This window comes from Colletotrichum spaethianum, assembly GCF_022836535.1.
Source record: "Colletotrichum spaethianum MAFF 239500 DNA, contig06, whole genome shotgun sequence".
In the NCBI taxonomy this organism is placed as follows: Eukaryota; Fungi; Ascomycota; class Sordariomycetes; order Glomerellales; family Glomerellaceae; genus Colletotrichum; species Colletotrichum spaethianum.
In genome coordinates this window covers 457,951-471,502 of record NW_026054776.1, presented here as the reverse complement: position 1 = coordinate 471,502, position 13,552 = coordinate 457,951, and the positions used below count along the sequence as shown (strand labels likewise).

General features: G+C 53.0%; 6 protein-coding genes across 6 annotated transcripts; all 6 read left to right on the top strand.

Annotated features, from left to right (window-relative positions):
* Nucleotides 1-571: 571 nt before the first annotated feature.
* ColSpa_03168 (alpha-L-rhamnosidase rgxB) lies at nt 572-1,254 on the top strand (the record flags this gene model as incomplete). Its single annotated transcript, XM_049269380.1, has 2 exons — nt 572-853; nt 985-1,254. 2 exons carry the CDS (start codon nt 572-574, stop codon nt 1,252-1,254), a joined length of 552 nt encoding a protein of 183 aa, XP_049125337.1.
* A 57-nt stretch (nt 1,255-1,311) lies between these two features.
* ColSpa_03167 (alpha-L-rhamnosidase rgxB) lies at nt 1,312-1,856 on the top strand (the record flags this gene model as incomplete). Its single annotated transcript, XM_049269379.1, has 3 exons — nt 1,312-1,387; nt 1,447-1,721; nt 1,743-1,856. 3 exons carry the CDS (start codon nt 1,312-1,314, stop codon nt 1,854-1,856), a joined length of 465 nt encoding a protein of 154 aa, XP_049125336.1.
* A 27-nt stretch (nt 1,857-1,883) lies between these two features.
* ColSpa_03166 (alpha-L-rhamnosidase rgxB) lies at nt 1,884-2,234 on the top strand (the record flags this gene model as incomplete). Its single annotated transcript, XM_049269378.1, has 1 exon — nt 1,884-2,234. The coding sequence occupies one exon, from the start codon at nt 1,884-1,886 to the stop codon at nt 2,232-2,234; it is 351 nt and encodes a 116-aa protein (XP_049125335.1).
* A 3,340-nt stretch (nt 2,235-5,574) lies between these two features.
* ColSpa_03165 (putative pectate lyase E) lies at nt 5,575-6,355 on the top strand (the record flags this gene model as incomplete). The annotated part of the gene is made up of 2 exons (XM_049269377.1): nt 5,575-5,896; nt 5,958-6,355. 2 exons carry the CDS (start codon nt 5,575-5,577, stop codon nt 6,353-6,355), a joined length of 720 nt encoding a protein of 239 aa, XP_049125334.1.
* A 902-nt stretch (nt 6,356-7,257) lies between these two features.
* Nucleotides 7,258-9,362, top strand: ColSpa_03164 (ATP-dependent RNA helicase DEAH12, chloroplastic; the record flags this gene model as incomplete). The annotated part of the gene is made up of 2 exons (XM_049269376.1): nt 7,258-8,012; nt 8,033-9,362. The coding sequence occupies 2 exons, from the start codon at nt 7,258-7,260 to the stop codon at nt 9,360-9,362; spliced, it is 2,085 nt and encodes a 694-aa protein (XP_049125333.1).
* A 3,481-nt stretch (nt 9,363-12,843) lies between these two features.
* Nucleotides 12,844-13,365, top strand: ColSpa_03163 (uncharacterized protein; the record flags this gene model as incomplete). The annotated part of the gene is made up of 1 exon (XM_049269375.1): nt 12,844-13,365. The coding sequence occupies one exon, from the start codon at nt 12,844-12,846 to the stop codon at nt 13,363-13,365; it is 522 nt and encodes a 173-aa protein (XP_049125332.1).
* Between the last annotated feature and the right edge of the window lie 187 nt (nt 13,366-13,552).

The window sequence follows — 13,552 nt, the reverse complement described above, 5'->3', positions numbered from 1 at the left end:
CCAGACCAATGGCCCGAGCAAGAGAATATAAAACCGTGGCATAATCTGGTTCAACACTACGCACCGAAATTGAGTTGAGATTGATATAGCTTCTGCTGGGTAACTTCGCTGCAAAGAAGAACGAAATTTGATTTCTTGTCGCTTCTCCCCCGCAACTCTTTCTGTGAAGAAGCGGTCTTCCCCACATGACCCCACCTCGGCGTCGCCAGTCGATCGACAGCACATCGAGTAACCATGGGCACGGGAATCTCGGCTTTTTCCATGATTCGTGCGAAATCAACCCGTTGGGGCGGCAAAGACGTCACTTAGATGCTACCCAGGCAGTCCGACGACTAAAGCTGAGCGCGAAAGACGGTATACCACCCTGACATCGCGGGGGCTCGGCTGAGATAAGGCCGATTTGGCGATGCTGGACGAGTATTAACCCCCTCGGCCACCGTTGCTGTTACTGGTGAGATGGGACGCATTCAATCAGCCACTACTCATATTCGGCCAATCTGACAAGTTCCATTTACAGCTCTCAGGCTACCCTTGCCCTCGGCTGAGAGACTTTGTTCAAGCTAGCTCCACCATGCGCTATTCCTGGCCGGTTGGTTTGCTTTGCACTCTACTTATCCCCTTCTCGAGTATAGTAGTAGCTCAAAAGGCTGAAAAGGCAGTGGGACGAAAGACTTGCACCGTCAGAGCCAGCGGGACTAATGCCACCGACGACACGCCGGCCATCTTGGAAGCATTTGTTAATTGCGGTCGACGCGGCAAAATTGTGTTTGAGCCCACAACATACTATGTCAACTCAGCTTTAAATGTTACTTGGCTGGACGACGTTGAAATTGACCTCCAAGGAACTCTTCTGGTACGTTACACAGTTACACAACATGCATCCTGCCCACATTGGCGCAATCAGTATGGTGCGCCAAACCAAACAATACCAAGACTTTTCACTTGATGGCAATCTGCTAATTCGAGACCTGCGTAATCTTTCAGTGGAGCACCAATATTTCATACTGGCTCGCAAACTCATTGGATGTCGGATACCAAAATCAGTCTACTGCTTTCATCCTCGGCGGCGAAAATGTCCGCATTAATGGCCATGGAAAGGGCACTTTCGATGGCAATGGCGACTATTGGTATGAGTGGATTAGGCAACAGCCGAACACGTCCAACTACCCTGGTCGCCCACATGCAATCACATTTAACGGGTTGAAAAACTCCGCTGTCAAGGGTGTGAATTTCCTAAGAAGTCAGATGTGGTAGGTTTCCTTTGGAGGAAAAAGGGGTTGCACCTGGCTACATCTGACTTGGGGCAGGACTATGTCCATCATCTATTCTCACAATTTGATTCTCGATAGCATCCTGGTCAACAATACCGGAAATCGCTTTCAAAGCTGTAAGCCGTTCTAAAATCTACCCTTGCGTGAAGGTTTACCTGCATGCTGACCAGAACAGCCAACACTGACGGCGCTGATACCATACGGTCGTCCGGTATCAAGTTCAACAACTGGACGGTCTATAGCGGAGACGACAGCATTTCTCTCAAGGCCAATAGTACTAATGTTAGTATCACTAACTCAAGGTTCTACAATGGACTCGGAATCGCACTTGGCAGTATCGGGCAATACAACGATCAATTCGAGACGATCGAGTGGTTGAACGTCGAGGACTGCTTTTTTGAGAACACTCTTCATGCGGTTGGTCCTCGCCTTGGGAGCTACAACGAAGTAGTTTGCTAATCAGGACCCAAGGTCTACTTCAAAACTTGGACCGACGATCAAAATGGATATCCTCCAAATGGAGGTGGTGGTGGGCTCGGATGTATGGGCCATCTGAACTTATCTTATGTTCAAGTTGATTGCTGACCTGAAGCTTTGACAGTTGCCTCAAATATGTCATTTAAGAATCTCACCGTAGCAGACATGCGTGGTGCCGCCTTCTCAATATCCCAGTGCACCCGTTTCCGCGGCGCCCCTGGTGTGGGTAACTGCACCAACTCGCAGTTCCAGATTCGAGACATTACTGTTGACGGCATGGTGGGCACGACCAAGTCGGCTCGTGTGGCCAGTCTTCAATGCAGCGCAATTGCTCCCTGTACGAATATCGGACTTTTCAACGTCAATTTGCGGTTGCCAAACGACACGGCCGCTGCTTCGTATTTGTGCGATAACGCAGCGAGTCCGAGAGGTTTCGAGTGTACTGGCACACCTTGCGTTGGAGGGAGCGCGACGGGCGAATGCTGAGCGATAACACGTTGTGAGGGTCTTATGATCAAACACGGAGGTATATGATGCGAAGTGTTAGCTCTCTGGGTCACTTTACAAGGACACTCCTGTTCTTCTGATCCTGATATTGGTCGTGTGGCTTAACAAAACTTTAGAGTCGCAAAACAAGAATTTGCATATGAATCGGTACCAACCACGAGGGTTGCCTGCTTCCATTCCCTTCAGTCTGTCTCTCAAATTCTATTTTGTTAGTTTGCAATTGGCTGAACTATTCCTCGGCTTGTTTGATGGCTAGTGTACCTCCTACTAGAAGCTAAAGGTCTGATAACTTCGACACGACCTTCCGTCATACAGATTTTGCGGCAATATCCCTGTCCGTAGAAGCAAACACAAGCCATTAGTAGCTTATGTCACTACTGGGTAGACGCTTTCTCTTCCAGTCAATCGTCACTACTCGTTTGAAGTTAGGTGAAGTATGGCATGAAAGTCTTTTTACTGTTGTGCACAAACCAGAACATGACCTGTATGAATTGGCACATCTCGGACTGAGCTATCTGCGAGCTGTGAACTCTTCCATGATCCCTACTATGCAAGATACACCTATGCTGTAATCGGAATCCGATTTTCAACTACATGGCATGTCATATTGCGTATGTCGAAACAAGGGTGGTGGAACCACTAGCACTCTTGACTCGAGCCCTTGGCCAGGAAAATCTAGCATTTAGAGCTGGCTTCAAGACGCCGACTAAGTTTGGCACGGGAATCCTGGCAGATGAAAGCGCAAACTTACTCTCGCTCAAGAGTTGCAAGTCTTGTTGCAACAGCCAAAAGTTAGAAGAGAGCAGAATCCCGAACTCAAGGCACTGCACATACTCATCACAGAGTATGTTATCGCTAGTGGTTATGGAGTCTTGTCCCGCATTCCGGGACGCCTCTTCACATTACATAATGACCGAAGGTGGAATCACGGAGTTGCAGTTAAGCGAGATGATGATTTTATAGAGGTCTCGAGACTAGACTGGCGTCTTGCCGGTGCAAGGAGGGTATGAAGCTTTGTCAATCCATCCCTCTGTTCCTATTTCGACAGAGTTGCCCAATCGTTGAACCCGGTGCACATGTTCAATATGTTCAATCTGTTGTATATTAACCTTCTCGAAGAGTGCAAAGAATGCGTCGATTGCGGGCAACCGAAGTACTACACTGAGTGTCTGCTTGTACTTTGCAAGCGATGACTGGGTACTGACCCCTCTTCGTTGTCTTGCCATTGCCTAATAGCTCGGAAAGTGGTTGACTTGAAGGGTTGCTGATCGATGGAAACAGAGGATTTCCGTCAATGAGTTGCTGGCTCCACAGCGACTTGGCACCAACAAGGATTGGCGCATTGCCAAGACACGGAACATATTGTTTCTCATGACAAGTTGGCCAATCCCATAGCAAGAGTCTCAACGGTGCGGTGAGATTTGGTAAGGGTTGCAGCGCCAAGCATCTCAAAGGGGCGTTGGTCCGAACGCACAATGCTTGACCCGAAGCACTTGGCATCGTCCGTCCAATTTCTCCAATTTCACGACGCATCCGCAAATACCGCCAATGTTCCGTCTCCATAATACGGAGAAAAGCACTGAATCCATACCATGGTGCCGGGGCACAAAGGCCGGTAGCTGACAATGATCTACCGAGACAGAAAAGCCCCGAAAATCACTCTCCCCGTGGCTATCATGCGTGGTCAGCTACAGAACTTCGTCCTAGCTCCTGCGCGTAAGGGGAAGTGATGTGTCACCAATTTCCCCGAGATGCCAGAAGCCTACCACTCTATTTTGCATGCGCCCGAGTAAGCTACTGTTTAGGCTTAAACCGCAGCTGCAAGTTGGGGATTTTCTGCTCACCTCGTGATCCAAATGTCACTTTGTCCCACTGATATCAGATTAATAAGTCTGCTGGCTTCAATACATCCACCTGCCGATTCCGGCTGCCTTCGACCACACCGTTCCTCAAGGTGTTTCCCTATGGAGAACATTGCCGGCTCACGCCATCTTTCCAACAGCTTTCTGTGGACACTTCGCCACGTTGAGGGCTGTCCCCCTATCTACTGTATCTCTGTCAAACTGTCTTGCTTTGCGACTAGCGTGCGATGCACCCCGGCTTCGTTTATCTTGGCGGTACTTCATGCATGGGGCCTCAGAGCAGCACTCTGCCAGCCCAGACATTCGAATTAGAGGATTGCGCTCTCTCTTGACCTCAACTCTCCATATCATCATCATTTGGAAGAGAGGCCTTCGGGATCTCTTTGTACCCTTTATCTACCTATACGCCCCCAGCACATGTATAAGTACGTATCCAAGGCGGTTCCTCAAAAGATCGCGCATACACCACCTCCCTAGCACGAGTTAAGCAGTCTCGGCCTCCGTTATCGATGATACATACACACTTTGAAGAGGGCTATGCTCGAAGTTGGTGTTTACCTGGCGGTGCTGGGTAACTATCTGCCAAGTCCTATGAAAGGAATTAGTGTGGCCATCATGCGCTGCCATTGGCATGAAGCAGGGAGGTTCATCAAGGGTTCCGGAATCCACAAGGGCAACAGCCAGGGGCCACAACCACCCCCAACAGTCCAGTCCTTTGCTATCTTGATAGCAGAGCAATTCCATGTAGGGTATTCGAGTGTTTATCCTCATGAAAGCCGCCAGATGCATAGTGGCAATTCCCACCCAGTACTGGAAGCTTGCAACACGGCCTGTCTACAGCGATAAGATGTCCACCCTAGTATCCTACGGACCCTGTAAAAATTAGGACAGAGCTCACAGCTAGAAGAACCACGCCGCTCCCACCTACCAAGGTATGCCAGACCTTTTTCTCGACTACAGGGACCAGGTTGGCGGCTGTCAGGTCCAGGAAGAGCCCATTGGTGGGTTGATGGGACCGGTACGTGGCCGGCAAGGATGTTTAGGGGACATCACGATAGCCACCCACGTAGCTGGGCGAGCACCCTACGGTAGGAAGCTAATGTTGATTCTTTAGGATAGAAGTGTTCTTGGGAATTTCCACCAAGGAGATTCGTCGACCGTTGGCTCTCATCAATGTAAGGTGGAGGTATTGGGATACTCGTGACCGGCGTTGGACGTTCTAGACTGTTCCGATCAATGTGAAACTCCCTTACTGTAAGCAAATCTTTGCATCCCCTCCGGGTCAAGATTGTCACGATATCCGAAAGGAAGTCCGAATATCATAAATACTCTTTGAGTTCCGCCGACATCAAGTGTTGGACTCCTGTTCCTCATCACGCTCGCTCGAGACACCTCTTTACCATCTCTCAATCTCTCAACTCCAGCCTCTTTAGGAGCAATCCGCATCATTCTTCATAATGCAGACCAAGATCTTCGTTTCCGCCATGTTGGCCACCGTTGCCACGGCCCAGACCCTCAACATCCCTACTCGCAGCGGTTCCATCGTCTCTCTGTCCGCTCCTTCTACCATCTCGGGATCCAAGGACTTTGGCAACAAGGAGTTCGACCGTGGTCGTGCCTGCGACACTGACGACGACACTGGTAGTGATTCTGCTGTCTTCATCCTTGAGAACGGCGCCACTCTGAGCAACGTCATCATTGGCGCCAACCAGCTCGAGGGTGTCCACTGCAAGGGTGCCTGCACCCTGAAGAACGTCTGGTTCCGTGACGTCTGCGAAGGTACGTCTGCCCACTGCTTTACATTATGCCTTTTTGTTTAATGTTCTGACTGTTTCTCTAGACGCCATTTCTGCCCTTGGCAATGGCGATGTCCTCATCCAGGGCGGTGGTGCTCAGAACGCCGCTGACAAGGTCGTTCAGCACAACGGCCGCGGCACTGTTACTATTGACGGCTTCACTGTTGTCACCGCTGGCAAGCTGTACCGCGGCTGCGGTGACTGCACCAACAACGGCGGTCCCCGTAACGTCATTGTCAAGAACGTTAAGGCCAAGAACGTCAAGGAGCTGGTCGGCATCAACTCCAACTACGGCGATGTTGCCACCATCTCTGGCACCTGCGGATCTAGCGTCCCCAAGGTCTGCCAGGAGTACAAGGGTGTCAACAAGGGCAGCGGCAGCAGCTCCAAGGTCACCACCACCGCCAATTGCAAGGGCCAGACCTCACTCTCCGCCTGCTAAGCGGTTGCTTGACGCTGTCTTCTGTCTTTTCAGCTTCAGCGTGGAGTTTCAGGGAAACCATCCCAATAAGCATCTATCACAGTCGGATCCGACTCAGCCCGGATGACTTAATGACTTCTATGTATATAGTAGCTTAGCTTTAAAGGCCCGATACATACTACTGATTCATTTTACTTTGATTTGGACCAATTTTTTGCCCATGCTTGATGTAGTACTACCTATCTTGATGATCATCTGTTCATTCAAACGAGCCGACTTTTTGATCAAACCATCTGTTGAGTATCAAACTTCAGGCATCTGGCTCTGATTTCCATTTTAGTAACAATCAGCCTAGCTCACCAGGGTAATGTACAGGGAGCCAAAGTTTAAAATCGTGCCAAAATTCTGAACTGACGGCGAGGTCAAGTTCAACAGTGACCTGTTCACCTTTTCTCGATCGTGGCCCGGGGCGCCAGGTGTCACGCATATAATTAATAAGCTTCATGTTCTGAGACGGATTCACCGAGCAGTTCCAGTCACTTCAGCTTTGCTTTCGATGGGCTGTGGTAAGCCTCGTTACATTTGAGATGGTTCAGCCGACCCATAAGTCTCCATGATCTTGGAAGAGCTCAAAGCTTATTCCATCCGTCACTCACACAATTTTGGTTCCAACAGTGACCCTATCTCCGCTGGCTTCTTTTCTATATTAATTCATCTATCTGTATCTAGCAAATCGTTGAGTTTTTCATTCAATCCACATATTTCTGTCTGACTCTCCAACATTGTTTTTCTCTTCAATGTGCATGGTTCAAGCTTGAGGTGATTGGGCCAGCACAACGAGGCATTGATGAATTGCTCCATTGAGCTCATCTTATCAAACAATACCATTCTCCTCAAACCTGTTGTTCAAGAAAACCACGGCAATGGCGAATCAAAGAAGCCGATTATCTACTACTCCTTTCTCCACCTCTTCTCCTCCTCGAATCATTCCACAACCTCTCCTGCATCCTCAGGATCCCACAAAGGGGTTCATCATTCAAAGTTTGATGGGGGCCCAAGTTCGCTTCGGCCCCGGCGCCGAAGTCACCCGAGTTTCCCTTTCTACCGACTTCAAAGCCATTCGCATATGGGACATCGACACCGACGCCTCAATCGAGTCTATCTGGAAGGGGCTCGCCGCAATTTCCAGCTATGACGCCCATCAGCTTCAGATATTCGTCAGAGAAGGCACACGAGGCACCATCCGCTTCGCAGACTTGGCCGCCAACGACAGGTACTTCGCTCAAAACATATGCAGAGGCTTCCAGGAGATCGACCAACAACACGGCACCCTCCTCTCGGACGACGTCCAGGAGATCCCTTCTTTCATCCCATGGCTCCCAGCACGGCAGTACGCAGTCACAGACTCTTGCACGCTCCTTTTGACGTGGCGGAAACCGACCAGGACCGCAACGCTCATGTTTAGAGATGGCCGTAAGGCAAGAGAGCTGGCGTGCCTGGTACACGACAGACTGATCAAGACCTTCGATCGTCACGTTCGTGCCGAGGTGATTCCTATGCCCTGTTCGAGGACCGCAGTTGAGCTGAGCGGACTCCCGATTCACCTCTCCCATGCCGACGTTGTGAAGCGCATACCCCAAGACCTCACGCCTAATTGGATCGGGGCAGTCCTCCAAGAGTCTATCGTGCCAAAGACAGACTCGCGGATCTGACGGCACTCACTGAAAGACTGGAGAGCATCGGCCCTCTGGCATCCGACCTCTGCCCCCAGAACACGGCCGATGAACGCATGACAAGCGCGACGGTACGGTTCGTCGACGAGGCAGACGCACGCCGCGCCATTAGAAAGTACAACGATACCGTGCTGCCCTTCCAACGCAGCGGGGTCCTCCATGTAGAGGCCCTCTTCAAGACAAAGTTCGTCATTCCTTACCGATGGATAAACAACCCTGCAGCTCCACTAGGACGTGTGAGCACGAACTATCCTCAAGTCAATTTCGAGGTCTTCGACCATGCGTTTCCTGAGACCATCAGCCTTGAGGTGACTAGCACGGATAAAAGTTCCGCCGTGCAAGTCAGGAGGATCCTCGAAAGCCATTTCGAAGTCGACGCCTCCAAAGAAGAGGAGTATGCACATATGCTTGAAGATGCGCTAAGCCTACAAGACGACGAGAGCTCGAGCGAGTCCCATTGTTCGGTCTGTATGACGGAGCCGACGGATCCTATCCAGTCCAGCTGCGGCCACGTCTACTGCTTGGACTGCTATACCCATCTGACTAAATCGGCAGCCGTCTCCGTCACAGACACCGCCATCAAGTGCATCGGCAACATAGGGTCCTGCCAGAAGCCGTTTCCCCTGTCCGAGCTCAGAGCCGTCCTACCAACGGTCGATTACAGACGCCTTCTCGAGTCTTCCTTGACATCTTACGTCAGGAGAAGCCCTCTTAAGCTTCGCAACTGCCCGACGGCAGGCTGCCAGCAGCTCTATCGGCCCACCCCTAAAAAAGCCAACGTCAACCCGGTGGCCAGATGCCCGGGCTGTCTGGTCGTGCTGTGCAGCGCCTGCCACGCGCAACACGAGGAGGACGTCTCCTGCGAAAAAGCGGAAGACGACGCCAACACCCAACTCAGGAAGGCCCTCAACATCAAGGGGTGCCCGCAGTGCGGGACATTTCTCGAGCGGACGGGGGGTTGCAACCACTTGAAATGCGAGAGCTGTCATACCCATATCTGCTGGGTGTGTATGAGCCACTACCCAGAGAGCTTAGCGTGCTACGAGCACATGAGAGACACGCACGGGGGCGCGTACGCTGGGATACCCGGGTATGATGTCTTTGGCGAACGGATTCGGGATGTTCCTCCCTTGTTGCCTGGTGTGGAGCTACACTTGGAGGCTCAGGTTGTGGAAAACTTTTACGGACATGACGGGGAAGAAGAATTCGAGGACGATGTGGATGATGAGGATGATGAGGAGGGAGAGTATGGCGGGCCTGGCCCGGACGTCGAGGGTCAGGAACTTCATGAGTAATTGAGAGGGGTGGAGTTCCAGAATTGTCAAAAGCGTGAGCATGATATCGAGTACTTGACTATTCAGGATGGTTTGGAGTAAGCTTGGCGGTGTGGTGCATCTTGAATAGCACTTTAGGCGTTGGACCAGGGTTGGCTGAAACCAGATGTTACAGCCGGGTGAAATACAACGAGGTCACCACATCTCCTAGCCTTGGGCCTGGGTGATAACATGATGTGATATAATGAAGCCTCGAGAACTCTTGATATGTTATGATGCATGTCTGTAAGGGACAGCTACAGCATCCTTACATCCCTTGCACAGCATATTAAGCGCCAGGAAGGCAGTCGACGCCATCACCTTCCACATCTGAGCCCAAACAGTTGCACCCACAAGGCCCGCCATGCAGATCATAGCCTTCAAACACCATCTTCCCCACTACCCAAGCCATGCATGGAGATGAAATTCCCATTGTGGTGCACCTCGGGCGAGACGTTCTCCCCCTCCAGGTCCTCAACATCCACCAAAAGCAGGCCACCATGCACCACGGCCTCCTGCGAGACCCCGACGCGGAACCGCGTAAAAGTCTCGAGCCGGCTCAGCCGGAAAGGGTCCGTACACAGCAGTGAGCCGGTTTCGGTGTCCTTCTTCGCGACGGATATCTGGCGCACGTAGTCCGCCGGCCACTCCTCGGACTCGGTCAGGGTGATGGCCGCCACGTCTTCGATCGCCGACCCCGGGGGACGACCACCACGCGTGTCAGCATCCAGTAGAGATCCGGGGAGAACCTGACGCCGCCTTGTGCGTCGCCGTCGAGAGACTGGTGCTGGTATTGCAGCACGAGGGCGAGATCTCCCCGGCCCGGGCCTTCGAGGCGGACGACAATGGGGAACGTCAGGCCGTACGAAAGGACCAGGCGCTCGGTGAGGGGGAAGACGGTCATCTCGTCCACGCGGCCCCAGGCGTGTGAGTATATGGGGCCCGTTATATATCCTCTCGGCAGCGTGCGGATCGCGCATCCCGAATGCGAGTCGGGACGGTCTGCTACTTGCCACCTGCGCTCGGCATCAAAGTAGATGAACGCCGAGCAGAGCTTCTCGCTCGCCCACGCCGCCCTCGGGTAGGTGAGCAGAGAGTCCGAGGCCCTGGTGTACGACGTTCCCTCGGGATTGAGGTCCGAGGTCCGGTTCGGGGGCATCGTGCTGCGGAGGCACAGCGCGACGTTGTTGAATAGGTCGCTCCTCCGCCGGCAGAGAAGGGGCGCCAGGAAGATGAAGGAGTTCTTCCTTACCCACTTGGAGGGTCTTTCTCTAAGGAGCGGCGTCATGATTGTGACTCCATTGTGCTCGATTCGTATCCGAGTCTCGAGAGCCGTGTTCCAGGTGGGAATTACATCGCCAGAGTTCTTGAAATCCGCCGGGCTCTCCGCAAGGAGCGACCGCCGGCTCCGGTTCGGGACGGAAGCGTTTCCCCTGATGATTTCACCCCATGCAAAGATGGACTGATCGTCGATCTCCCTGATTATCGTCTCCTGGAGTCGCTTGAAGGCCTTGGTGCCTTCTCCGTAGATCAGCGGCATGTTGACGTCGAAAATGCCCAGCAGGCAGTATGCGAGATCCTCGACCCGCGTCGTCCGCCTTCTTGAGGCCCAGCTCATCCGCTCAGCCACGCTTGCCTCGAGTGTTAGGACCGTTGTCTCGCCGCAGAGGTACATGCTGTCGATGCCTGTGATTTTCCCAATGACCTCTGCAAGAGTGGATCGCGAGTCGATGCGCCTCCAGTCCGAAGAATAAAAGTCCAACGCCACCGGAGCCAGCAGCTCCTGCAGAGTCCAGCCGCGCGTAAACCATCGACTGTCAGCCAAAGCGTCAGCACATTCCAAAGTCCCGGGCTCGACATAGGGGACATCGGCGAGGTAGGCGAAGCATGTCTCGGCGCCCTGGTACCACTTAAACATGGAGTTGATGGCCTCGGAGAGCTCGCTGCTGCTGGACTTGTCGATGCAACACGTGTCGATCCATATCCAGGCGTAGCCCTGGCCGCGGGCTATGCGGCACGCAGACTGCACCTTTGTCCACCCCACCTTCGTTGACGGGTCGCCCTCGAGGTCCTGGAAGAGGACTTCTTCTTTGGCCCATGTGTGCGAAAGAATGGCGTACGGCGGCACTCGACCTTCGTAGAATTCGCTTAGTTCCAAGTTGGTTGTGTCGAGCAGTCGCATGACGGAAGGATTCAACCAAAGTGTCGTCCTGCACCGGGAAACTGAATAGTCAAGCACCGCAACGGGAATGGGGAGACCATGATGGCCTGGTAAGCGTCGACTGATCAGCAGGATGGAGCGCTGCGCGGAGGCGTGGGGGCTATTCCGCAACAGGCATGTCAGCGCCGCGGTCCTGCATGAAGCCCTTGCACGAACCGCCGTCTCTGCACACGAGAGGGGTTCTAGATATGATTGCCAGCCGTGTTGAACCACCCCAGTGAGACAGCTACCTCACCTGCAGCATTTTATCGACATCACCGTGTCCGTAAGTTTCCGACTAGGCGCCACGTAGAGCTCCCTTCGCTGTCAATGTCATGCAGCACGCTTGTCTGCGAGAGTAAATTTCCATCGACTCGTGATCGTCCTAAAGACATTCAAGAGTAGAGGCAGTCATCAAAAGTGTAGCCATCCTCATGTTCTTTCCTAGTCCCCGCCACAAGCAACGCTGGAAACGTTGATTGCCGCCTCCCAACGAGGACGAAGACCGAAGCCGAAAACGTGCCTAAAAAAGATGGAACCCTCCCGCACCCGGCCCGAGGTGCTGTACCCGGAGAGAAAGACAAAAAAAACTGCCGCTGACGTAATCCCGATAGAAGTGGCCCAAGCTCCCTCAACTCCCGCGTGCGCCGCCGCCCCACGAGCTTAACAAGGACCGCCCGGACCACATGGCGCCCTATTCCTTATACCTTAGCTCGGGGCGTTTCCCTCCCTTCCTTTTCATTCTGCTGCCCCTTGACGAGCACGGCCCTCGGGCTTCGGAGCTTTTTTTTTCTTTTCTTTTTTTCTTTTCCCTCCACTACTAGGTATGCTGCGTGGCGGCAGGCGGCCCCGCGGAGACCCGATGACATCAACGTGAGACCCCCTTCTATGTACAGGAACTTCACAAGAGGGGAGGGGGGGGGCGGCACACTAGAACCCCTCGAGGCCGGGTCATGGGCCAATGTAGTCTCACTTGACCAACATTCCGAAACGGCTACCAAATCTTCACTCACACAATTCTTCCGTTGATTACTATTGCGAGAACCTCTGCTCAAATACTAAAGAGGGGTCCTGACTCCTGGTATCCCACTGGTATCCCACCGGCAGCGGGACGTAGGGACCGATCACCGACATTGTCAACTTCGGACCGCCCAAACATACAAAACAGACACACCCGTCAACCACATCAGCCTAGACAGCTCAACTGTCCCAACACGGCGTAAAAGCCCCGTAGCGAGAACCAACGTGTCCAACAAAACAACCATGCCCTCCGAAATCCCAAAAACCTACTCCGCTCTCTTCACCCTCCTCGACCCGCTAATTGCCCTCTGGGGCACATCCCTCTTCCTCCTATCCCCGCACACCGTGACATCCTCGTACCTCCCGGACAACTACACCCGCGCTTCCTCCTTGGACCCTTCGACCTCCCACCCGGCAGCGGCAGCCTCCCTAGACCCCGCGGCCTTCCAGGAGTACAACCTCCCCCTGCACGCCCAGATCGCCGGCCACCTCCTCTCCAACGCCCTCCTATCCATCCTGCTGCTGCGCGCCGCGCCCAACAACCTCAAAGTATGGCGCATCTACCAGCTCTCCCTCTTCGTCGTTGACGTCTTTCTCCTCTACGGGACCTTTGCGTCGTATCGCGTCCAGGGGCGTTTGAGCCCCTTGACGTGGCGCGTCGAGGACTGGGGCGCTCTGAGCATCACGACGCTGGCTGGGTTAGCAAGGGCCGCATTCCTGCTGGGAGTGGGCTTTCCGAAGCAGGACAGGGCGAAGAAGGCTTGATGGGTTGCATAGGGGACGGGTTACAAGAGATAGCATCATACGCTTTTTTCGTGTTCGATAGTCAAATGAACAGGGTATCGCCATATCCAGTCTATCCTTAGCCCGTTAAAATATCCAAACATGATACCCCGTAGTGTCATTCAGTATCCTGTAAAAGACCTTGCACACCGTGCCTCATCCGTTGACT